At 34.3% G+C, this 25960-nt stretch overlaps 2 protein-coding genes and 2 pseudogenes across 5 annotated transcripts; all 4 read left to right on the top strand.

Moving 5' to 3' along the window:
- Positions 1–4675: 4675 nt before the first annotated feature.
- Positions 4676–6281, top strand: LOC125862780 (protein PELPK1-like). 2 transcript variants are annotated; one of them, XM_049542906.1, is made up of 2 exons: positions 4676–5759; positions 5955–6281. In XM_049542906.1, exons 1-2 carry the CDS (start codon positions 4710–4712, stop codon positions 6057–6059), a joined length of 1155 nt encoding a protein of 384 aa, XP_049398863.1. In that variant the 5' UTR covers positions 4676–4709; the 3' UTR covers positions 6060–6281. The 2 variants fall into 2 exon arrangements, with proteins under 2 accessions (XP_049398863.1, XP_049398862.1); XM_049542905.1 differs by having other exon boundaries at positions 4676–5075; positions 5190–6241.
- Positions 6282–7622: 1341 nt separating this feature from the next.
- Positions 7623–8782, top strand: LOC125862421 (protein PELPK1-like; annotated as a pseudogene).
- A 319-nt stretch (positions 8783–9101) lies between these two features.
- Positions 9102–25960, top strand: part of LOC125861254 (WD40 repeat-containing protein HOS15-like) — a 34903-nt pseudogene continuing 18044 nt past the window's right edge.
- LOC125862422 (uncharacterized) lies at positions 12090–15078 on the top strand. 3 transcript variants are annotated; one of them, XM_049542484.1, is made up of 8 exons: positions 12090–12185; positions 12261–12365; positions 12449–12823; positions 13000–13052; positions 13893–14057; positions 14133–14237; positions 14323–14460; positions 14828–15078. In XM_049542484.1, exons 4-8 carry the CDS (start codon positions 13038–13040, stop codon positions 14840–14842), a joined length of 438 nt encoding a protein of 145 aa, XP_049398441.1. In that variant the 5' UTR covers positions 12090–12185; positions 12261–12365; positions 12449–12823; positions 13000–13037; the 3' UTR covers positions 14843–15078. The 3 variants fall into 3 exon arrangements, with proteins under 3 accessions (XP_049398441.1, XP_049398440.1, XP_049398442.1); XM_049542483.1 differs by having other exon boundaries at positions 12963–13052; XM_049542485.1 differs by lacking the exon at positions 13893–14057 and having other exon boundaries at positions 12963–13052.

The raw sequence follows: 25960 nt of genomic DNA, 5'->3' as shown, positions 1-25960 counted from the left end.
AATAATCGGTCATTGTACATGTGTATTGCACGAGTAGTTCTCCAATCCCATCGATTGGCTATTCGAGATGCATGGATATATATGTATAAATGAGCCCTGAATTTTGTTATTTAGGATTATTCAAAATATTATGATCTATTTAAAGTATTATATCTCATATTCTCAATAGACTTTACACACCCACTTAGTACTACTTAAGTTTTCTTTTGGTAGAGATAAAGATATTAATTCAAAGAATGCATTGTACATGTACTTTATGTTAGAAGGAATTATTTTCAGTTTCTAATTAGATAAGAGATGAATATTTGATATATTTATTTATAACTCTCCTATCATTGAGTTTGATGAATATTTCATTTCTTGTGGTCTATTGATGCGTGATTTTTTTTAATTAATATTATCTCGCATAAACTGAATTTTATTAATCTATCTCATAAGAGAAAGTATTTTTTAGATTGAATGAAACTTATTGTACACTAGCGTCTAAGTTATTTATTTTGAATAGAACTTCGAGGTTGGTTAATGGATGGACATAACGGTTCATTGAAAGTGAAGTCACTACCAACATGTGAGTTATGTTCAGAAGGAAAAATAACTAAGAGACCTTTCCTATTAAAAAGGAAAAAGTAGTAGTGATAAGTTAGAATTATTCTATTTTGATTTATGAGGTAAATGAACATTCAGGCAAGAGGTGAATTTGAGTATTCTGAGATTTTCACAAATGGTTACTCATGATATGAATATATATTTTTTGATGTTTTGTTAGTCTGAATGTCTAGATAAACTGATCAAAATATTTAAGACAAACGAAAATAGCATCATGAAAAATATATATAAAGTCACTGCAATCTGATTGTAGTGACGTAAACCTCTCTGCAGAGTTCATGAGTCACTTATCTTATAAAATGATTGCATTTCAATTGTCTACACCAGACACTCTATAATAGATTGGTGTAGAAGAGAAAAGAAGTAGACTCTTATGAAGATGATAAAATTAATTATTGACTTATTATTAGTTATTTTGTTTCTTTTGGGATAGGTTCTAATAACTACATATCACATTCTGAATTCAATTTCTTTCAAATCAGAACCTTGAACAACTATAGAACTAGTTGGATTTGACATAAGTCTAATCTGTGACATGTTCAGTTATAGGATTGTTCAGCACATGTGTTGAGTGGAAGAATAAGAAAATTGAAATTAAGAACGGAATGTGTGTGTTAATTAGATATCCTAAAGAATGAAAGAAGGTTTATTATAGTGTCTTAAAGAAAATAAGACAATTGTTAAGACAATTGTTAACACAACTGTCAGATTTCAAGAAAAGAATCATTTAGTAAACCATGTTCGTAGAAGTAAACTAGTTTTACAGGAATTGAACAAAGAAATAACAAATAAGTCAATTATAAATTCAGATGCTCAAAAACATCTAATCGGTATGTCAGAAATGACGTTCCATTGCATTTATGTAATGGGAGGAACGTTGCTAGACATAAGAAAACTACTACCTCAAGTAGTGGAAGTGATGTTGAGCAAATTGAAGAACACTACATGAAAAGTTGTTAATATTTCAATATCGAAAGATTTTGAAGAAAATATTAAGACTCAAGATCATGAAAGTGTGATTATGTAGTGCTTAGTCGTAGTGGGAGAATCATAGCGAAGATTGATTTGTTTTGTATGCTTGAGAGAACTTTTATGATCTGAAAAGAAGTACACTCTTGGAAGGTTTCATGAGAAGCTCTCTCAAGATCTAGTACAAAATCGATTTGTTACGACGAAGCACTACTAGACAAAATTGCATGAGAAAATAGAAATAAAGGAATGCTTGTGAAAGTTGTAAATGCATAGTTAAGAGTCTAAGTGGGAGATTGTTAGGGTATATACTATTAATCATGTGTTTAGACATAGTATTCTAACAATTTTCAAGATTAAATATCTAAGTGGGAGATTGTTAGGGTATATACTATTAACCATGCATTTAGATATAGTACATTATAACAATTGTGATGGTTAAAAGTCTAAGTGGGAGATTGTTAGGATATATACTATTAACCATGTGTTAAGAAATAATATTTATTATAGAATAAATATTTGCTCAATTTTAATAGATCATATATTCGTTTATGGTGTCTATTTACTTATATAGTAGATGATTTAGTGTGTAGAGTTTTAGCTTATACACAGAGGATTAAATCATCGGTTCTTATAAGTATAAAGTTTTTTGTTCACAATCTAGGATGGAAATTGGACATGCCATCGGTACGATTGTAGCACAAGATTATAGGTAATTTATCTTGATTATGGGAACGGTATAGTTCCAACTTCTTGTGCTAGTGCATTTTGTATGTATTGAACGGGACCGAGTAGAGATAGTTGTTTTAGACTGACTGACAAAACATATTCTCTAAACTATTAAATGTACTTATATTCTTAATCCTGATATAACTATTATGATCTGTATATATTAATTATCGTTTTGATTTATTAAAAGGTGAGATTCTGAGATGGGTCAATATGCCTGGTAAGTTGGATGATAATAATATATATTGGTGAAATAATAAGTTAGTTGATGGAATCCATGTCTCGTTATAGAGATTGATTGATATGCCTTTTTGAGAAACTTATAAGTTTTCATCGTGTCAAACCTTGCAAGTGGATTTATGAATCCGACACATGAAATAAGTTAAGTAGTGCTCTAAAGGAAATTAATCATTAAGTTAAATTCGTCAGTAATTTAATTTATTGATTAGTATCTGAAATCTTAACATGGGGAATTACATAAGTGTTTAATAGGGAATTACAAAATATAAATAGAAGAGTGCAATTACGAATTTCTAGTGTACATGAATAATAGATAACCAATAATCATTTATGCTAGATCACATAATCATGCTAGAACACATAAACATATTGAAATTTAATTCGATAAATACCTCTTGAAGCGTGAACAGATACCTTCAAGCGAATCCCCAAGTTAGACAGACCTTCAAGTGAATCTGCAAGATAGCTATGATCTTCTACAGTGATCCCAAGTTCACATCTGAACTCTCTCAATACTTGGGTGGGAAAGTATGAATAGAAAACTAATCAATCTAGGGCTAGAAGAATCCCTAATTATAGGGATTTCTTCACAATCCAAAGAGGAGAAAAAAACACACGTTATTTTTCTTCAACCGAAAAATACACGCTAGTTTTCTTTTTATAAGAAAACTAACGCCTCTCCCCTTTTCCCTTTAGAATTAGGATTCTGAGTTCTAGTTAAATATGGGCACTGGAGGGACCACAAAATTAATTACTGAGGCTTCCTATTATGGAAATAATTCCAAATAATTAATTTGAATTATTCTTGAGAGTTTATGTAGTTTTCATCTATTCTTCCAGCAATTGCCAATTTGTTCACTTACTATTAATAAAAAAACCCTGCAATATAACAACCATCACATACTTCAAAAATAGGTAACTAAGGATTATATTTTTGATATATTACGCAAAAGAATCGATACAATTTGTTAATCTATTATAATTTAAAAGAAGAAAAAAAACGATTTCTATTGTTTTAAACATATAATTCCTGGGAGATAAAAGAAATAAAGTGAATCTAAGTAGTGAATCATTTTAATCAGATAAAAAGAAACTCGGAGATAAATGTTACACTACTTAAGATAAAATATCACGGATTTTTCATAAGCCCTTCAATATTTTAATCATTTAGTGATTGTTTAGGTGCATTTGATCTATATTGCAGAAGTTTTGAGCTCAAAGTATGAATTCTTTTAATTATATCAGAACTTCTAAAATATTTTCAGAAATTTTTAAAAATAATTTGTTTGACTCAATTATCTTTTTTGTAGGGTTCGATAATATTAGGGAATGAAGTAATATCTCATACAACACTTTTTTCTTAAGACTAGATCATACACAACACAAATTTGAATTAATATGAGTTAATAACCAAAAACATAAAATATGACATTAAAAACAATAGCTTCTAATTTTTCCTGTTTGTATCAATAAAACTAATCAAAGCCAAAATATTGTCATTCTTGGTAATGAAAAGTATGTATGGTACTCGCAAGGGTAACAGAGGTCAGAGATTATTTCTTCTGCCAACACTTTTTCAGTTGATTTGTCACAACGGAGTTGCTCAAAGCAGCTTACATCTCAGGTATGATTTACAAGAAATTGCACATGAGCAAATTTATTCGGTGTGCACCCGAAAAATAGCAACTGTGAATTACTGATTTTTTTTTTTTTAAAAAAAGAGTAAGTACAATACCATGATGTGGATTATAAGTTGTGCTCAACAAGTACATATAATTAATCGACATCAAATAATGAACAATATTTGTTAAGCCTACACATATCTAAGCTTTTAAAAATTAATTTTATCAAATTTTCAATATACCAACCAAAAAAAAAAATAAAAAAATTCTTGCAAGTCAACAAATTATTGGATTAAAAATTTAAAAATAGGTGAGTCAAGCGAATGTGTATGAATTGTTTATGGCTTCCCATTATCTCAAAACCTTAGTGGAACAGCATTAACCAAACAACGGCAAAATCTTTGATATGTTTGGATTATTTAATTTTTAAATCATCAAATCACCATCTTTGTTATGTTATATAAACTCCTAATTCCTCCATTCTAAAGCACACAAGAAAAAGAAAAACAACCAAATATCTAGCCTTAGAATCCAATTCTCTCAATGGGAAGCCAAACGAAGAAGCAATGGCTTCAATTTGCTTGTGCTTTGGTATTTTTCTTGATTGCCACATGCACTATGGCTTATTCACCTTATAATTCTTATGAATCATCAGATTCAACATATAATAAAGTACCAAACACAGTAGTCAAAAGTGAAGACTTCAAGGTACCCTCAGAGTCAGAAAAGGAATATGAGTCGTCATTTTTGCCAAAAAATGATTACAATAAGAAACCATCAGTTTCAGAAGATAACTATAAGAAAGTACCCGTTGTTCCCGAACATGAATCATTCTTGCCAAAGAATGACTACTACAAGACGCCATCATTTTCAGAAGATAACTACAAGAAGGAGTCATATGTTCCAGAGGTACCCTCGATGACTAAACCAGAATATAAGGTGTCATTTTTGCCAAAATTTGACTATTTTAAGAAGCCATCATTTTCAAAAGACAGCTACAGGAAGACATCATATGTTCCAGAGGTACCCTCGATGGCTAAACCAGAATATAAGGAGTCATTTTTTCCAAAATTTGACTACTTCAAGAAGCCATCAGTTTCAGAAGATAACTACAAGAAGTCGTCATATGTTCCAGAGGTACCCTCGATGGCTAAACCAGAATATAAGGAGTCATTTTTTCCAAAATTTGACTACGTCAAGAAGCCATTAGTTCCAAAAGATAACTACAAGAAAGCGTCATATGTTCCAGAGGTACCCATAGAGCCTAAACTGGAATACAAGGTACCATCTTTGCCAAAGAATGACTACTATAAGAAGCCATTAGTTCCAAAAGATAATTACAAAAAGGTATCATATGTTCCAAAGGTGCCCTCAGTGCCTAAAGAAGAATACAATGTACCTTCTTTTCCAAAGAATGATTACTACAAGAAGCCATCAGTTCCAGAAGATAACTACAATAAGGTACTATTTGTTCCAAAGGTGCCCTCAGTGACTAAAGAAGAATACAAGGTGCCTTCTTTGCAAAAAAATGATTACTACAAGAAGCCATCAGTTTCAGAAGAGAACTACAAAAAGGTTTCATATGTTCCAAAGGTTCCCTCAGTGCCTAAAGAAGAATACAAGGTACCTGCTTTGCCAAAGAATGATTACTACAAGAATCCATCAGTTCCAGAAGAAAACTACAAAAAGGTACCATTTGTTCCAAAGGTGCCCTCAGTGCAAAATGACTACTACAAGAAGCCATCGGTTTCAGAAGATAACTACAAAAAAGTGTCATATGTTACAAAGGTGCCCTCAGTGCCTAAAGAAGAATACAAGGTGCCTTCTTTGTCAAATAATGACTACTACAAGAAGCCATCACCTTCTCCATCACCACCACCTCCATATTATTAAATTTCCATATTTCATGTTCAACATGGATGTTTCATTTAAGTCCTTCTCCAGCTCAACATATATAACTCATAGGGTTCTCATATTATGAGTTAGAAGGCATGATGTCAAAATTTGTATTTATTTATTTATTTTTCCTTTTCCTGCTCCGGTTTGTAATTGTTTTGTCATTTAAATTCTATATTTTGAACGAAAAATTTATTTCAATTGAATACAAGTTCTTTTTATTGAGAGTTTATGTAGTTTTCATCTATTCTTCCATCAATTGCCAATTTGTTCACTTACTATTAATAACAAAACTCTCGAACATAACGACAATCAGATAATATTTCAAAATAGGTCACTAAGGATTATATTGGGTGAATTTTCTGATATAGTACTCAAAAGAATCGATACAGTTCGTTAATCTATTAGAACTGGAAAGAATAAAAAAACGATCTCTGTTGTTATAAACATACAATTCTTGGGAGATAAAGAAATAAAGCGAACCATTTCAATAAAAAACTCGACCATAAAGATAACACTACTTAAGATAAATTGTCACAAATTTTTCATTAGCCCTTCAATATTTAATCATTTAGTTATTGTTTAGGCGCATTTGATCAATATTGCAGAAGTTCTTTGCTCAAAGTATGAAATTTATTAAAGCCAGAACTTCTAAAATATTTTGAGAGGTTTTTTTTTTATTTTAAAAAAAAGTCAATCGACTAAATTATCTTTGTGGTAGGGTTCGATTCTAGGGAATATTGAAGTAATATCTCATAGAGCACTCTTTTTTCTTAAAAATAGATCATACACTACGCAAATTTAAATTATTGGAGTTAATTACCAAAAACATTAAATATATGACAATAAAAATAGCTACTAATTTTCCCTGTTTGTATTAAGAACTAAACAAACCCAAAATATTGTCATTCTTGGTAATGAGAAGTATTCAGGCTACTAGCAAGGATAATAAAGGCCAGAGATCAATTTCTTGTGACTCGCAACGTGCTTGCTAAAGCAGCTTACATCTCATGTATGATTTGTAAGATATTGCACATAAGTGGATTTATTTAGTGTGCATCCAAAGAGTAGCAACTGCGAATTACTCCGATTTTTTTTATATAAAAAAAGTGTGGTGCCATGATGTGGATTATAAGTCGTGCACAACTACATATAATTAATGGACACCAAATAATGAACAATATTTGTTAGGCCTACACATATCTAAACTTTTAAAAACTAATTTAATCAAATTTTCACTATACCAACAAAAAAAAAAAAAAAAACAAAACAAGAACAACATTCTTGGAAGTCAATAAAAAATTGGATTAAAAATAGGTGAGTCAAGCAAATGTGTATGAATTGCTCATGGCTTCCCATTATCTCAAAACTTTTGTGGAACAGCATTAACCAAAAAATGGCAAAATCTTTGATATGTTTGGATTATTTAATTTTGAGAGAATCCAAAATCATCAAATCACCGTCTTAGTTATGTTATATAAACTCCTAATTCCTCCATTCTAAAACACACAAGAAAAAGAAAAACAAGAAATATCTAGCCTTAGAATCCAATTCTTCTGAATGGGAAGCCAAATGAAGAAGCAATGGCTTCCATTTGCTTGTGCTTTGATATTTTTCTTGATTGTCACACGCACTATGGCATATAATTCTTATGAATAATCAAATTCAACATACTATAAAGTAGTACCAAACACAATAGTCAAAAGTGAAAACTTCAAGGTACCCTCAGAGTCAGAAAAGGAATATAAGTCGTCATTTTTGCCAAAAAATGATTATTACAAGAAGCCATTAGCTTTAGAAGATAACTATAAAGAAACACCCTTTGTTCCCGAACATGAATCACTCTTGCCAAAGAATGACTACTACAAGGAGCCATCATTTTCAGAATATAACTACAAGAAGAAGTCATATGTTCCAGAGGTACCCTCGATGGCTAAACCAGAATATAAGGAGACATTTTTTCCAAAATTTGACTACTTCAAGAAGCCATCACCTTCAGAAGATAACTACAAGAAGGTGTCATATGTTCCAGAGGTACCCTCGATGGCTAAACCAGAATATAAAGAGACATTTTTTCCAAAATTTGACTACTTCAAGAAGCCATCAGTTTCAGAAGATAACTACAAGAAGGCGTCATATGTTTCAGAGGTACCCTCGATGGCTAAACTAGAATACAAGGAGTCATTTTTTTCAAAATTTGACTACTTTAAGAAGCCATTAGTCCCAGAAGATAACTACAAGAAGGCATCATATGTTCCAGAGGTACCTACAAAGCCTAAACCGGAATACAAGATACCATCCTTGCCAAAGAATGATTACTATAAGAAGCCATCAGTTCCAAAGGATAGCTACAAAAAGGTGTCATATGTTCCAAAGGTGCCCCCAATGCCTAAAGAAGAATACAAGGTGCCTTCTTTGACAAAGAATAATAACTACAAGAAGTCATCAGTTCTAGAAGATAAGTACAAAAAGGTATCATTTGTTTCAAAGGTGCCCTCAGTGCCTAAAGAAGAATACAAGGTGCCTTCTTTGCCAAGAAAAATTTACTACAAGAAGCCATCAGTTTCAGAAGATAGCTACAAAAAGGTGTCATATGTTCCCAAGGTTCCTCAGTACCTAAAGAAGAATACAAGGTGCCTTCTTTGCCAAAGAATGACTACTGCAAGAAGCCATCACCTTCTCCATCACCATCACCATCACCATCACCTCCATATTATTAAATTTCCATCTTTCATGTTCAACATGCATATTTCATTGAAGTCCTTCTCGAGCTCAAACATATATAACCCATAGGGTTCTCAAATTTATGAGGTAGAAGGCATGATATCAAAATTGTAATTCTTATTTATTTATTTTTCCTTTTCCTACGTAGGTTTGTAATTGTTTTGTCATTTAAATTCAATATTTGAATGTTAAGAAAAATATTTTTCAATTGAATACAATTTCCTTTTATTGAAAGGTTATATAATTAGTATATAGATTCATTTGGATTAGTCGGACTCCAATGCATAAGAGGTGGCTCACAAAATGTGTCAAAGTATGACAGGTACATTAAAGACATAATTTCATTATTGCAAATAAGAGGTGGCTCACAAAATATATCATAGTTGAAAATCGAGAACTCAGAACATGCTGCCTACTAAACTAAAAGATCCTATGAGCTCGTCATTGAGCCAGTTCTATTTCTCATTTATTTTGAGACATTCATCCATTCTTAGCTACATGAAGGGCGTTGATTAATATAGCAGTGGGATAGTTGACAATGAAGTCTCAATGATAAGGTTGAAGCGTTTTTGATGTATAGATAGCTCTCAAGATACCGATATTTTATATGAGGAGTTGTTTACTAACGAAACACATCAAAATTAAATTAAACACACCAAACTTGTTATTGAATTAAATTAAAGAGCTCCGATCCATCAATTTTTGGAAGGATTATGAATTAATTTCCGCTACAAGCCAAGAAGCACCAACACCACCAAGCAAACCTCCAGACCTTACAATACCAATACCTGATACATTGTTAAGAGTTCCACTAATACTAAGTCCCCTGCCCAGACTTTACAAGGTGTCCTATGTTCCAAAGGTGCCCTCAGTGCCTTATAGGCTGGTTGACACCTTGACTTTGATCATGATGGGCTAGTATGCTAGTATCTAATCGGCCTACTAGTTTTGCTGATATATTTTTTCAGGATGCTCACATTCAATATTTACTTTTGGATACAAGGAAGGGATCAATAAAAGCACAATGGATGGAAATCTAGTTCCTCTGGGTGCTCATGTTAAATTTGTGCAAAAGGGTATTAAGTATCTTTGAATAGAAAACAAATTGGAGCAATGTAATGCAAATATTTTGATATTCTGATTTTTCGATCTCAAGTTTAGATCATGTTAGAACTAACCAATAACTAAGGAATGCAGTATGATACATATTTGGATGAAGACATCAAGTTTCTACAACCTTTGGATCTCATAACAGAGAATATATATGAGCTGCAAATTATAATAAAAGAGAGAAAGGAAAAGCCTTAGAAAGATAAACTAGGTGGAAAGATAACGCGGGAGGGACCACAAATAAGAACCTGCAAGAGAAAGGGAGAAGGAGAAACAACATAAGGAAAAAGAGCGAGAATGGGATAGAGAAAGGTGTAAAAAGAACAATGAGAAAGAAAAGCGCAATGACAATGTAAATCCACGCGAGGACATCATAGATTCAAAACTGAATGGACAAAAAGAGGCTGCCGGACATGAGGAAAATGGAAAAGCTGGAGGTAATTCATTCTCATTGCAGCTAATTTGCTACTCGTATGATCATTATAAATGAAGGAATTTTTTTTAGCATGTAGCTGATACTTCTACACATTTCTTTGTGACACTGAGTTTTGCTTTTGTTGCAAGATAGACTTGGAGCCTATGGATTTTTGCACAGTCTCAACCTCTTTACCGAGTGAAATTCCTAGTTGTGATGTGATGGTTTTGTAGGACATACATATGAGGTTTGATCGTGTGAAAAATTAAAGTTGATTTTTTAGAGGTACAAAAAATATCTTAGACATTTAGTAGAATTTTGTAGAGTAAATTATCTTTGATATTAATACTTAAGAAAAATCTAGATGTTCTAGATAATTAGATATTTATAGTAAAGTATAGAAATATCTTGTTACATAGTTAGAAGATAAGGATATCTAGATATTTCTTGTAGATGTATCTAGAATAGTTTCTAGAAGCATCCCTATACAAGTATAAATATTGGTGACATTAGTCATTTGTAATTAACCCAAGAACAACTCAAATTCAAGAGTCTTCTTCCATAAACAAGTTCTCCTTTCTAGCTTCCTCTTTCTTAGTTGAATCTTCCGATCTTAGTTAACAATCTCAGGCTAGCAGAAGGATTCTCCGATTATACTTTTCTTCTGCTATTTTCTACAGGCCGTGTGTCTATAAAGTTTTTCTAGTCCGCCATGATTTCTCAATAGGTGATTTGATATATATTTTCCCTTTTTCGTCTTCTATATTAACATTATAATTCTTTCTTGCTCCTAAACTCATGCCAGGTTTTTGATTGTGCTTGGAGTCTAGAAGGGTCACTTCCTGCATCTAGATAAGCATTAGTACCATTTCTTTCTTTTGTTTCTCTCTTCTAGGAATCAACTCGTGTTCATATTTCATTCTTTTGTTTCTTATTCTCTTGTAATTTTATGACTTCGAAAATAATTATCACAAGCATCGGGACTCGAAATACTATGGCATTTTTCTTTTCCCATTTCTGCTTTCTTATTCCCTTACAACAACAATCTGTTCAAGTTAGTTCATTTTAAAAATTCTGTGTAAAATCTTTGTTTCCTCTTTGAAAATTCTTTTGTCATGGTAATATTATGCACTAATGTTCCTATGTACTCCACTTTCTTATGGAAATGTGATTGACAAATGAGATTTTCATTCTAGGAAAGCAGATTAGCTACGCTACAACAAATTATGGAATTAGCAACAACTTTTTAGCAACAACTATATTATTGTTGGCTTATATTGATAAATCACAACAACTTGATTTAATTGTTGGTATGTCTTTTAATTTTCAACCACAATATTTTTGTTGTTGCCAAATATGTTAGTATTGTTGCGATATTATATTGTTAATAATAATTAATATAATAAGTTTCAAAAATTAAAATATTGCAACAACCTTTTTGCAACAATAATGATATTGTTGCCCAACTTTATTAATTGCAACAATTTAATTAATTTGTTGCTATCTTAAAAAATATTTGGCAACAATATTTTTTATTATTGTTGCTAATATATTTAATTTGACAATAACTTAAAACATTGTGGCAAAAAATAGATTACTTTTAGTTTTCCGCCAATCCAATCGCGGTTTTTTTTTTGTTTCCGCCAAAAAATTTTGTAGAAGTTCAGAATTTTTATTTTCTTTTGCCAAAACTTGCGCCTCTTCAGTTTTGGGGAAAACTGAAGCTAGGTTTCTTGTTCTTGTTTTACTAGAGAAAACATTGTTCTTGAAAATCAATGCAGAAAATGAGTGAAAGAAACAAAAATAACAAGGCAAAACAAGAAGTGAATCATATTTGCGGCAGAAAAACTTTTCAAGCAGTGTCTTATGAAGCGGTGAGATATATGTCTATCTTTTGATCGATTATAGTTACAATTTAAACAATAACATAATTTCATTTGTTTTGACAGAGGGACACAACCACTGGAAAAGAGCCGAATTTTCAAAAACTTTGGGAAATAACTCACATGAAGCCAAATGGGCAATGGGTTACTAATGCTTCTACTGAAGTGAATGTACTTTTTTTTAACCTTTATTCATAGAATGAGTTTATTTAAATAAATATGGAGAGTTAAAGCTAGTATAACCTTTTTTGTAGGATAAAGTGAAAGATGTTGTTGTTGAAAAAATTCAAGAAATTGAAGAGGGTACCGATGTGGATCCTATTATTAATGCTGCATTTGTGCAAATAATGGGAGAAAAATCAAAGTGCATTCTTGGTCAAGGATCTGGAATTAAGTTAGCAAGTAGAATATCTAGAAATGAAATTCAAGAACAATTTCAAGCACAACAAAAGGAAGCAGAAGAAGAACGTCGTAAACGAGAGAGTGTAGAAAACAAGCTAATGGAAGTTAAGAATCAACTTGAAGAGGAGCGAAAAAAATGAGAAGTAATGGAAGTGCGTTTAGTGCATGACCAAAAATTGTTAAAAGAGAGCATGATGGCGCTAGTATCTCATTTGCAGAATCCAAAGGTATTTATTTATAGTATACATCGCTAAATTAGTAGATGCTACATTACTACTTAAATTTTTTTCTCTCTCACTATACATCTTCGCCTCTTCCTCGATCTATTATTCTTTTATCGACATACTAAGTTATTAATTTGTACAGAATGGCCTTCCTGCTTCAATTTTCAATATCATTACAGCTTCAACTAGTTCAAAGGAGACAAGTTCTGCAAGTCTAATGAATGACAAACGGGTAAGTAAATGTCTCATATCTATTGTTTCTATTCTCAAGGGTAAAAATTTAGACTTGCATTGGCTGCTGTTAGGCGTGCTTGATGTGATCCTCTGAACACGACCTCTTGGATTATCCTCCGAATTACCTTACGGGGCTCAATTTTCATAGCCTTGAACACACTATTATTCCTTTCAATCCAAACATAGTAGACACCGGCAGCCAAGGTCATTTTATAGATGGCATCAACAACTCTACTTGTCTATCTATTCCCAGCCATTGTAACAGCTTGGACCATATAGTAGCAGCATATGTACATTGGAAAAATAGATGGTCTATACTCTCAGGTTGTTCAGATAGAATTTCTCTTTATGTAATAGCAGTGGACCCACTTCTTTTTTACAGCACAAATTCCATAGCAACTTGCATATAGCTATCTTGTTCCAATAGGCTACATCTAGGATGTTTAGTCCTCCTACCTCTATTGGTAAGCAAACTCTTTTATTATTACTACATGTTGAACTAGTATTGTCGAGTATTGCTCATTGGTCACAAAATGTATGTTGTTGGTTTGTTCGAGCATCACATTTGGTAATTAGATGAAAATAGTATACGTTGCTGAAATTTTGTTTTTGTTTACAAGTAAATGTTACTGGTAATTAGATGAAAACAGAGATTGTTCTTTTATGTTAACATTGACTTGCTATATTATTATTGGAATAGATTTTTCATCTCCTTGTGTGTTGTATCTCTATGCATATCCATCTGTCATTTTAATTACAACAGAAAAACACAATATGTAATAAACTTATTTTAGATATATATTTATTTCAAGCTTATAATCTTTGTATTGATAAGCAGTTGCAGGAAGATTTACAGGGAAAGCAAAACCAAGAATTACAGATGCAAAAAGAATTGGATAACTTGAAAGATATCTTGACTTTTGAGAAGCAAAACTTAGAAATGGCTATTTATGATTGTGATAAATTCAGTTCGTTGTGCAATGAAAAAGATGTAGAGCTTAAGGTATTTTTTAAATGTTATTAAATTTTTGATTTATCAAGGGGACAATCATTCATTTTATTGCTCCATTCCTTATAGGCTGCCCTATCAGAGAAGCGAAGCTTAGAAATGCGGCTTCCAAAGTTGAGTTCTCAAGGTTCAAAGAAAACTATTCCGAAAGAGTTGGTTGATGCAAATAATCAGGTAAAGCTATAAATTATTATTTGGCCTTCATATTTTGTCCAGATTAGTGTCCACAAAACACAAACTAATGTGACTTCACTTGCAGGTCTTTGAAAAGATCCATGAAGAACTGAAAGCTCGTTCTATGTTGCGTACCGCAGAAGAAACAAAGAAGAGGCTTTTGAGTGAAAAATCATCAGTTGAGGCAAAAATTGTAGAGCTGGAAAAGAAGAAATCAAGTGAGGTACGTTGCCTAAATATTTCTTGTTCCGCATGGATCATATATTTGATATAAAGTGGAGTAATATTATAGTATTGAGCAAGATAGACTCTAGTAGTAATTCAATTACCTCTAAATTTAATAGTAGTACTGTGGCATCTTGAAAAGTACTCCCAACATAAACTATTTAGTTGTCATAGGAGTCTCAAACAACTCGAATCCACCTATATTATTACTATTTTTTCTTAAATGCAAATGAAATCAGGAGATTAAAGTGTGTTTGGGTGTATAAGTGAGTGCATTCATATGAATATCTGTCTTTTAGATTTATATTTGTGTATTTTATAACATACTTTGTCAAATTATAATTGTATTTATCTTTTATTTGCAGGATGGACATGCATAATTGAACCATTGCTTCAATACAAGTACTTTTGGAAGATCGGATTATTCAAAAGTTACTAGTAGGATTAGAATATAATTAATGACTTGCTTATTCTTTTTTCTTACAAGTACAAACATGCAGAAGTATTTAGTTCTTTGGACTATCAATCTTATATTGACCTTTGCAAATTTATATAATTCTTAATCTAAATATTTGTGAAAAAATTCTAAAAGAAAACTGTATTGTGTATATAGCAGTTACTCACAAATTGTTGCTAAAAGTGTAGAAAATATTTGTACAAAATTTCTAAAAAGAAAATGTGTATTATGTAAGTAGCAACTACTTACAAATTGTTGCTAAAGTTGTATAATAAATATGTATTGCAATAAAAATTATTGTTGCTAAAAGCCTTCTAACAGATTATTAACTAACTTTTTGTCAATTTTTTTACAACAACTGATATTGTTGGTAAAAAAGTTAATTTGTGGCAACATTAAATTTGTTGCAAAAATTTTTATAAGCCACAACTATATTAATGTAGGGCAACAATTATTTTGGTTGCAATAAGTTAGTTTTTGGCATCAATATATTTTGTTGTTGCAAAAACTTTTCGCATCAGCGTTTATTGCAACAACATGCAACAACTTTTATATTGTTGCCAAAAGTACTTTTTGCAACAACATTTGATATATAGCAACAAAAAAAATTGTTGGGAAATGCCTTTTTTCTTGTAGTGGCTTAGGAAAACATGTGGTGCATAATATTACTATGTCTAAATTAAGCATTTCAAAGAGTATAGTTCTATAAAGAATTTTTAGGATGAAGTATCAATCCTTGAAGAGATTGATGTTGCAAGAGAATTAGAAGCTGAAATGTGGAAACAAAAATGCCATGATAAGTCCCGGTGCTTATTATGATTATTTCCAAAGTCACAAAATCACAATAGAATTAGAAACAGAAGTATGAATATGAACATGAGTTGATTCATAGACGAGAGCAACAAAAGAAAGAAATGGTACTAATGCTTACCTAGGTGCAAGAAGTGACCCTTCTGGAATCCAAGCACAGACAAACACCTGGCAGGAGTTTATGAACAAGTGAAAACTGTTATGTTAATATAAAAGACCGAAGAACCAACTAACAAATGGAGAAGTAGCTTCAAAGGAAACTATCCTCTTTGTAAGCATTGTGGAAAGAATGGACATGCGCCATACAAGTGTTGGAAAAGGTCGGATGCTAAATGCAATAAGTGCAACCAAATCGGGCATAAAGCAATTATCTGCAAGAATAAATTGCAGTAGCAAGACGCAGACTCCCAGGTTGTTAATGAACATGAAGAGGATCAACTCTTTGTAGCTTCGTGTTTTGCAAACAATGTTTCAACTGAGGTTTGGCTGATTGATAGCGGATGCACAAACCATATGACTCATGACAAAGAGCTCTTTAAAGACTTGAAGCCTATTGGAGTTACAAAAGTCAGAATAGGTCATGGCGATTATATTCCGGCAAAAGGAATGGGAACCATTACAATTGAAACACAATCAAGGCATGACTAGTTTAAAGTCAAAATGAGAGGCATAAGTTTCTCATTAAATCTATTGGAGGAAGAACAAGTGGTGTATTCGGCAAGAGAAAATGCTTTCGAGTTATGGCATAAGAGACTCGGACACTATCATTATTAAGAGCTTCTCAAAATGCAAGAGTCAATGAAAGTCGAGAAACTTTCTAAACTGGGAGCGAGTTCTAAAAATTGTCGGGCATGTAAATTTGGAAAACAAAGTAGACTTCCATTCCCAATGGCAACTTGGAGAACAACAAGAAAGTTGCAGCTGGTTCACACCGATATTGGAGGACCCCAAATGACTCCTTCACTTAAAGGTAGTTTTTATTATGCTATTTTTATTGATGATCTGACCCGAATGTGATGGATTTATTTTTTAAAGTTCAAATCAGAGGTCAAGAGCATTTTCTAGAAGTTGAAAACTGAAAGTTGCTGCAAAATTTAGATTTTACGATCTGACAATGGCAAGGAGTACACTTCTCACCAGTTTGGTCTATTTTGTGAGGAATCATGGATTGAACGCCAACTTAGTTCTCCTCATACTCCAGAACCAAATGGAGTTAGTGAGAGAATAAATAGATTTATCATGGAGATGGCACGAGTTGTTAACCCTAAAGATGCAATGTTGTGATTCGCGAACTTGTTAACCCTAAAGATGCTCTCAAAGACCCCTAAGTAAAGAAATACAATGGCTGAGGAGCTGTTTATGATCGAAACAAATGATATGTGGTAGCTTGTTGACAAACCTCAAGGCAGAAAATTAATTGGGGAAAAGTGAGTGTTCCAAACCAAGCTAAATGTTGATGGTTCAATCAACAAGCATAAAACAAGTTTTGTAGTTAAGGGTTATGCACAAATTTTTTGTGTAGATTATTCTGACACTTTTGCTCCAATTGCTAGGCTTGACACGGTCAGATTGCTTATAATTGTTTCTGCACAACGTGGCTGGAAAGTGCATCAGATGAATGCAAGATTAGCATTTCTCAATGGCATTTTCGAAGAAGAAATTTATGTTGAGCACCCTGAAGGGCTTTTTATCAACGAAAAGGAAGATAAAGTCTATCGACTACATAAAATTCTTTATGGCTTAAAATAGGAACCAAGAGCTTGGTATAGTTGAATAAATGATTATTTGCTCACCCTCGATTTTGAAAAGAGTCTTTCAATGTTCACACTATATGTTAAACATAATAGCACTTAGATTCTTATTGTTTCTCTTTATGTGGAAGACCCTTTGATTACAGGGAGTAGTGAAAAGCTAATTGATGAGTTCAAGCAAGATATGATACAAGCTTTTGAAATGTCTAATCTTGGTATTATGATATATTTTCTTGAAATACAGATTACACAAGGAAAAGATGAGTTTTTTGTTTGCCAGAAAAAGTACGCAAAGGAAATTCTCAAGAAATTCAAAATGGAAAATTGCAACGAGATTAGTACTCCCATGAACCAAAAAGAGAAACTAAGTAAGGATGATGGAGCCGAAAAGGTGGAGGAGACATACTTCAGAAGTTTCATTGGGTGTTTAATGTATCTTACAACAACAAGACCTGATATATTGTATGTTGTAAGTGTTTTATCAAGGTATGCACTGTCCTGGTGAAATATATTTTCAGGCAGCCAAAAGAGTTGTGTGATACATCAATGAAACCATCACCTATGGAGTCAAGTTTCAGAAGAGTCAACCTGTGAAGCTTCGTGGGTACTCCGACAGTGATTGGGGCGATCCCGAGGATGATGCAAAAAGAGTACTTCAGGGTACTGTTTTAGTCTTGGTTTTAGAATCTTCTCATGGAGTTGTAAGAAACAAGATTTTGTGGCTCAATCTACTATCGAAGAAAGTTTGTGGTAGCTACACCAGTAGTAAATCAAGCATTGTGGCTAAAGAAAATTATGGTTGATTTGGATATGGAACCGAATGGAAGCATCCAAGTGTTCGTGGACAATGAAGCAACAATAGATATATCTCACAATCCTATGTTTCATGGAAGAACTAAGAATTTCAAAATCAAGTTGTTTTTATTGAGATAAGTGCAAAAAGATGGAGATATAACTCTTGTCTACTGTAAGACGGAAGAACAGTTAGCTAATATATTCACTAAGCCTTTACCGGCCAACAAGTTTGTGCTTCTCAGATAGAAAATTGGAGCTTGTAGTTTCCAAAGCAAGGAGTGTTAGGAATTTGTATTTTCAACTGCAGTTAATTTACTTTTAATGCTTTATATTAGATAAGACTTAGTCATTAGTTATTAGTCATCTATTCCTATTATTTAGGAGTAAGTTTAGTGAGTTAGAAATATTCTAGTCGTGGGTTTACTGCTTCGATTTTCATTCAAGTCTTACAAATGTAATCTGAAGACATCAACAAAAATGTCTTCAACCAATATTCTTCTTGACTTCTCTACTTTATAATAACTTATACTTTTGAAATTTATCAGCAACTCGAGTTGAGTGTGTATTTGGAAAAGGCTCCTCTACCAAGGAAGATGTAGGTTTTGTGTACACGCATTGGGTATATTGTTGTTGTTGGATGAGCAAAATTCTGCGAATCAAACATTTTTTTCTAACCTATCACTCCCCGAGGCTACCCCAGGACGTAAACACGGGACCTAGGATCATGAGTGACCCCAAGCTAACCCTGAGCTGGCATATCATAAGTAGATTGAATATTCTATAACAATTAAATTGATGCGGAAGCTAAGGGCCTATTTGGATTGGCTTTTGGCTTATGACTTATAAGCCAAAAGCCATAAGTTAGGATTTCTAACTTATGGATTTTGGCTTATTTTTGTTATTTTGACATAAAAGTAAGTGCTTATAAGCACTTTTCAACTTTACCCAAACACTTCAAAACAACTTAAAAGATATTTTGGCTAAAAAGAACCTAAAATAAGCCAATCCAAACGACCACTAAATCATGATAAAACTTAATAGTGGGGAATATGCAAACTGGTCTGAATATATAAATACTAAAAGCGAGTTTATAACACTGAAGTAAAACTCAAAAGCTAAAGCTGAATCTAAAATATGTCTGAAATAAGCCTCTGACTAGAGATGCTGGGACATGCCCCCAGCTAACTCTAGCAAATACTGAAAACTGAAATGAAAAAACTAACTAGAGAAACATGTGTATTGTCCACGAAGAATGAGGACTCAGCACTGAAGCTGCTGAACTAGAGATGAGGAACCAATCTATACGTGATCTGAATGTTGAGGACCTGAACCTACATCACGAGAATGTGTAGCGCAGAGTATACATCAGTACTTGAAAGGTACTGAGCATGCAAGATGGAATAAAGCTGAATACAACAAATAACTGAACAAAACGGTAAAGCAATGATATAATCTGAACATGATAGAAATACTGAATATTGAGCTAACTGAATGCAATGACCAAGTACTTGATATGCTGAGACTGAACACTGAACTATAATTGATAACCTGGTCAATACACTAGAATCTGATTGTGGGAGCTACTAATAAACGATATAAAACCACATGAGCTAAATGTGGAGTCCGATGTATACGCCCCATCGAGAGGACCCAATATACCCTGCCAGAGGTATAGAGGCATGACTGGCGTGATCACTAAAATGTAATACCTACGGAAGGGACTTATAAACCTATGAGGGCACGCAGTTCTGGGACTATTCGGGTACGCTGAACCCTAGTCCACTCGGTCTAAGCCTACTCCTAATTAGAATGTATATAAACAATATTATGACTAAAATACTGAAGTACTGGATAACTCAATTACTGATATGCAAACTCTGAGAATGCCATAATTATAACTGATAATGTAATATTCGTAAACTGAAGCATGTATATCTACTTAAACTGACCTAGCAAGTGTAATTCATGAACTAAACGAATCTACACAACTAGGGTTCTGAATATTATGCAAGGAACTAAGCAACAATATGATAATCTGATTTGGGTCATTCTAACAGCTAAAACCCAACAATTTCTAACATTTAAGAAACCCTAGGTCTTGATAATATTAAGGGAATCAAGATTCTGACTGAAATCTAGGGACCACCCACTAGTGAAATCCCATATACCTGGTGATGAATTTCATGGAGATATCTTTCTATTTCGGGGATGAAACTGAAGAAAACTTGTTGCATTCTTGAAAAACTTGGTCGACTCTTTCTCCTCTCTGGTTCTAAGTTTGATCAATTATTTGGAGAATGAATTAACTAGGGTAAGTTCTAATTTAGTTACTAGGCTAAAACTTACCAAAACCACGTAGTTTAGAGGTCCAACGCATAGGGAAAGACCAAACAACTCTTGACTTAAAAGTTGTCGGGGCCAACCGACGGACTGACCCACGGTCCGTCCTGTCAACTGTCAATTGGCTTCAGAGAGAGGCTATTGAGGGGTCTGATCCACGGACCAAGACCACGGCCCGTGGTATGACCTACGATCTGTGGGTCCGACCGTGGGTCGGCCCTAGACATTTTTTCTGGACTATTTTTGGGGAGGGCTGCATGTGGCCATCCACGGACCCCACCTACGGTCCGTGGGTGGTGCCCGTTGGTGCTACCTGCAACTTCTTATTTCTGCAAACTGTTCTTTCTAGCATACGAGTTGATACATTATCTTCCCCTTAGGAACATTCGTCCTCGAATGAAGACTAAACTAACTGAATACGGAGGGAAAGAGCTGCTAACCCTTCCATTCAATACTGGAAACTGAGCTTTGACTGAACTAAGTTCCAAGAACATGCAAATACACAGAAAATGCAAGACTAACTGAAGTAACAAACTACTAAGACTGAATTTTACGCAAGAGTAAACTGAGAGATTAGAGAGGAACTATTACCTCAAGCTAGAATGGAATAAAAAGGAAAGAGATGAGGATACTTGGCCTTTATGGTTGCTTCTGCTTCCCAAGTAGCTCCCTCTACGTACTGACTCCTCCACAAAACCTTAATTAAAGCGACCTCTTTGTTTCTCAACCTTCAAACCTGACGATCAAGAATCTCAACTGGCACATCTTCATAAGTGAGGCTATCCTGCACAACAACACTTTCTAAAGGTACTATAGATGTTGGATCACCTACACACTTCTTCAATAACGAAATGTGAAAGACTGATGGACTATTGCTAGTTCTGCTAGCAACTCTAACTCATATCTAGGACTGGATTTCCCCTTCTTTCCAAATCTCATCACCCCCTTCATAGGTGACACTTACAGGAAAACCTCATCATTAATTTGGAACTCTAAGTCCCTTCTCCTTACACCTGTATATGACTTCTGGCGACTCTAGGCTGTCTTAAGTCTATATCTAATGAGCTAAACATTTTCCATGGCATCATGAACTGAATCTGGCCCTATCAAGGTTGCTTCACCTACTTCAAACCAACCAACTGGAGATCTACATCTACGCCCATACAATGCCTCATAATGGGCCATCTGAATTCTAGAATGATAGTTATTATTGTAGGCGAACTCTATAAGAGGAAGGTGATCATCCCAACTACCCTTGAAATCGATCACACAAACTCTCAACATGTCCTCTAAGGTCTGAATGGTACACTCTGCCTGACCATCCGTCTGCGGATGAAATGTCGTGCTGAGATTTACCTGGGTACTAAGACCTTTCTAAAATGACTTTCAAAAATGAGAGGTAAACTGAGGAACTCTATTTGAGATGATAGACAAAGGAACCCCATACAACTTGACAATCTCATTAATGTAAAGCTTGGTGTAGTCCTTCACCGAATCTGTAGTCTTAACAGCCAAAAAATGAGCGGACTTAGTAACTCGGTCTACTATCACCTAAATGGAGTCATACTGTCTGCGAGTACGAGTTAAACCTATAATGAAGTCCATGTTGATCACTTCCCACTTCCATGTAGGAATGTTGATCTCTCGAGTCATACCTCCTAGTTTTTGATGTTCTACTTTAACAAGTTGACAATTAGGACACTTAGCCACAATATCTGCTATGTCTCTCTTCATATCGTTCCACCAAATGACTTCCTGCAGATCACGGTACATCTTAGTGGCACCTGGATGGATAGAATATCTGGAATTATGGGCCTATGTAAGGATCTGTTGCCTCAACTCACCCACCTTAAGAACACATAAGCGACCCTGATAACGAAGTACACCATCTCCCCCTTGGGAGAAACCTATACTTTGTGCTTGTAACACCCCGTAAATTAGTGAGTTCTAGAGCCTTTCGTAGGAGTTTTGGAGTGGTATATGAGCATTAAAATCAAAAGAAATGGTTCTCGTACTTAGAGTAGGGGTTTTAGGGGTTAAACGTCCAGGAACGACCCCCCAAGGACCACCCAATGGGTTGTTGAGGGGGACCCCAAAATAGTCCCAAAAATCTAGAAAATTTGATGACCTACGGAGGGCCATCTATGGCCAGTAGATCAAACCACGCCCCGTAGGTTATGGGCGTAGGTCAAGGGCGTAGGTCAAGGCCTACAAGAGGCCTACCATGACAAGCCTCAGGTGCAAACCACGAGACCACATGACGGCCCATCAACCCATCCACGGTCCGTGGATGGGGATCCGTAGGTGTTGCCAGTTTTAGGTGGTTTAGTTTTAAGTTAAGTGTTTGTGGGTTAAGTTAGTAATTAATTAGGGGTTTGTAACATCTGACAATTTAAAATGAATATGGAGAAGCTTGAAATTGGAAGTAATCACTTTGGAAAAAGTTCAAAATCTGGAAAATTTGGCTAAGTCCAGAATATGGAAATTTGGCTAAGTTCAAAAATTTGGAAATTTGGCGAAGTGTGGAAATTGGTGAGTTTTTGGCCAACTTTGAGCAGTCATAACTCCTAGCTCAGGATGATCCAGGAGTAGTTCCAGTTATATTTGGAAAGCCCTTGGAATGATCTTTCCAATGCCACCGAGTTTACTCAATTCCGAGTTCGTATGAGCGAGTTATGCCCTTTGAAAGTTGGGCAGTTGGCAGGGTGTCCGTCCAGAAATTTAAGGGCATTTTGGTCTTTTCACAAATCAATTGTTTTGGTTATATTAAAGTGTTAGACTGATTTTATATCAGTTTGTCTCATTTTTTTTAAAGAGTAAAGAGTNTTCAAAAATCTGGAAATTTGGCGAAGTGTGGAAATTGGTGAGTTTTTGGCCAACTTTGAGCAGTCATAACTCCTAGCTCAGGATGATCCAGGAGTAGTTCCAGTTATATTTGGAAAGCCCTTGGAATGATCTTTCCAATGCCACCGAGTTTACTCAATTCCGAGTTCGTATGAGCGAGTTATGCCCTTTGAAAGTTGGGCAGTTGGCAGGGTGTCCGTCCAGAAATTTAAGGGCATTTTGGTCTTTTCACAAATCAATTGTTTTGGTTATATTAAAGTGTTAGACTGATTTTATATCAGTTTGTCTCATTTTTTTTAAAGAGTAAAGAGTTAGGGTTCTTGAGAGTGAAGAAGAGAAGAAGAGGAGAAGAAGAGGAGAAAGGGAAGATCAAGCAAAGATTTTTCAAGATCATCGTGGATTTTCGTCGGGGGTGATCCCTATCAAGGTATGTGAGTTCTTAGTGTTGGGTGATCCTTTCCTCCCACACACCAAGCTCATTTTTTATGATTTGAGAAAAGATTGGAATTGTTGTTGAAGTTGTTAGTTGTTGTTGATGTTGTTGAAGTTATTGTTGGTTGTGGGACATGATTGGGTTGTGTATTTGAGTTGTAATCTCTTGTATGTTGAGGGATTTTATGATCCTCAGTGTTGGTTGGTTCATACCCCCACACACCAACTCGTTTTTAATTCCAAGAAAAGATTTATTTTGGTTGTTGAAGTTGTTGGTTGTGTTGTTGAAGTTCTTGCTGATTTGGGACAGGATTTGGTTGTGTTTTGAGTGGAATCCACTGTAGGTTGAGGGGTTTATGACCCCAAGTGTTTGGGAAAAGAACCTTTGAAGTTAAGAGGGTTAGAGTTGGCATCATGAAGGAGAAAAGGAAGGCTGCTTTCAGGGAAACAAGTCTGCGTCGCGGCTGTGTTCCCTCTTTGAACAAAATTTGATCTGTTTTCAGAATTTAATTTCGAAATTCTTCTCAAGTTTAGCTGTCCTAAATTATTCCTAATCATCATGGGGTCTTTCCAAACACAAATCATTACCCTTGAATTCATAATCCAAGTCAAGTGAAGTTAGTTTCCAAGTCAAGTCGAGTTAGAAGTCAAGTGAAATTAGAAGTCAAGCTTAGAAGTTAAGAAGTTAGTTCAAGCAAGTCCTCCAAGCTTTTCAAGAGTCTTTATTGAACGTTTTAACTTCATTCTAAGGCTCAAGTTGCAAGTCAAGTAAAGAGTAAAGAGTCAAGAGTTTAAAGTTGAGTTCATTTCTCAAAGTTATTAGGGAACTATGTATTCCCAAAGAAGTTTTAAAGAAATGTCTTTACATCTAAACAAGGTTGGAAACTGAAATTTCCAAAGAGCCTTCGGGCTAGTTTTTGAGTAATTATCTCATATCAGCAGGAATAAATATGTTTTAAAAACATAAGAGCCAGTACATTTTTGGGAGTAGTATCGAGCACCGAATTGGGGGAGCGTTCAAAGAACCCACAGCCCCCATAGAACCATGTTAGCCACCATGGGTAGAAAAGGATCATACTTTTTAGATGAATCCTTTTCAGATTAGACTAGTGGATCCATTAGGCAGTTCAGGTCTTATACCTTTGGCCGGGTATAAGATGCTCTGGCAGCGTGAGGTCGATCGCTGTATCATCACTATAGCTCTTATGTGATGGTTGTCGGTTAGAGAAACTCCCACAGCAGTTATTGTATTTTTATACACATAAATTATTGTATTTTATATACATCAGTTCAATTGTATTTCTATATACATCTCAGGCTTATTGTATCCTTGTATACACATTGAGTTTATAGCATGTTTTAAACAGTCTTTCTTTATATCGCACTTATTTTAAATTGCCTTATATTGAAAGAAGTCAGTTAGGTTGAGTTGAGTTCAGCAAGGTAAACTTTTCAGTTTTCTTCCAAATTTCCTTCTAGCCTATGTTGCTTAGTTTTTCAGCTCACATACTCGTACATTCCATGTACTTATGTCAGTTGGCCTGCATCATCTTATGATGCAGATACAGGTACCCCGGATCAGCATCCTGCACGTCGTTGATCCAGTTGAGCACTCCAGAGTCAGTGGTGAGCCTCCTTGCATTCCGGAGGACTCAATTATTTTGTGTTCTTAGTTTTTGTTTTATTAGTATGTTCCGGGGTCTGTCCCAACATCCATCTTAGTATTTTAGAGGCTTCATAGACAGATAGTCAGGCAGTTAGTTTTGAGTCTCTCATCTATGTATATATGTAAATATTCTATTTTGAGATTTGAGTTGCCTTTATGGCCAAAGTTTATAAGTTATGTTGTTTTGTAATATTGCATTGCATTGAGTTATTCTGTTGGGTTAGGTTTCCACTGAGTTAAGAAAGTCAGGCCAAGGGTTCGCTTGGGGCCAGAAATGGTCTCCGGGTGCCGGTCCCGCACAGGGTGTAGGCTTGGGGCTTGACAGGGTTAATGTAGATCGGTTAATTAGTTAATTTACCACCTATATAAGGTTAATAGGCCCCTAAAATAATCACTCTAACTC

Source organism: Solanum stenotomum, chromosome 4, assembly GCF_019186545.1.
Source record: "Solanum stenotomum isolate F172 chromosome 4, ASM1918654v1, whole genome shotgun sequence".
NCBI lineage: Eukaryota > Viridiplantae > Streptophyta > Magnoliopsida > Solanales > Solanaceae > Solanum > Solanum stenotomum.
This window is presented reverse-complemented; position numbering and strand designations above follow the sequence as displayed.

Bases quoted from the DNA above. Each gene is read 5' to 3' on its own strand.
- LOC125862422 (XM_049542483.1), top strand. From the start codon at position 12,743: ATGGAAGTGCGTTTAGTGCATGACCAAAAATTGTTAAAAGAGAGCATG. The intron at 13,053-13,892 runs GTAAGTAAATGT...ATTGATAAGCAG, and splicing joins GTCTAATGAATGACAAACGG to TTGCAGGAAGATTTACAGGG. The intron at 14,058-14,132 runs GTATTTTTTAAA...CATTCCTTATAG, and splicing joins AAAAAGATGTAGAGCTTAAG to GCTGCCCTATCAGAGAAGCG.
- LOC125862780 (XM_049542905.1), top strand. From the start codon at position 4,710: ATGGGAAGCCAAACGAAGAAGCAATGGCTTCAATTTGCTTGTGCTTTG. The intron at 5,076-5,189 runs GTACCCTCGATG...TATGTTCCAGAG, and splicing joins AGGAGTCATATGTTCCAGAG to GTACCCTCGATGGCTAAACC.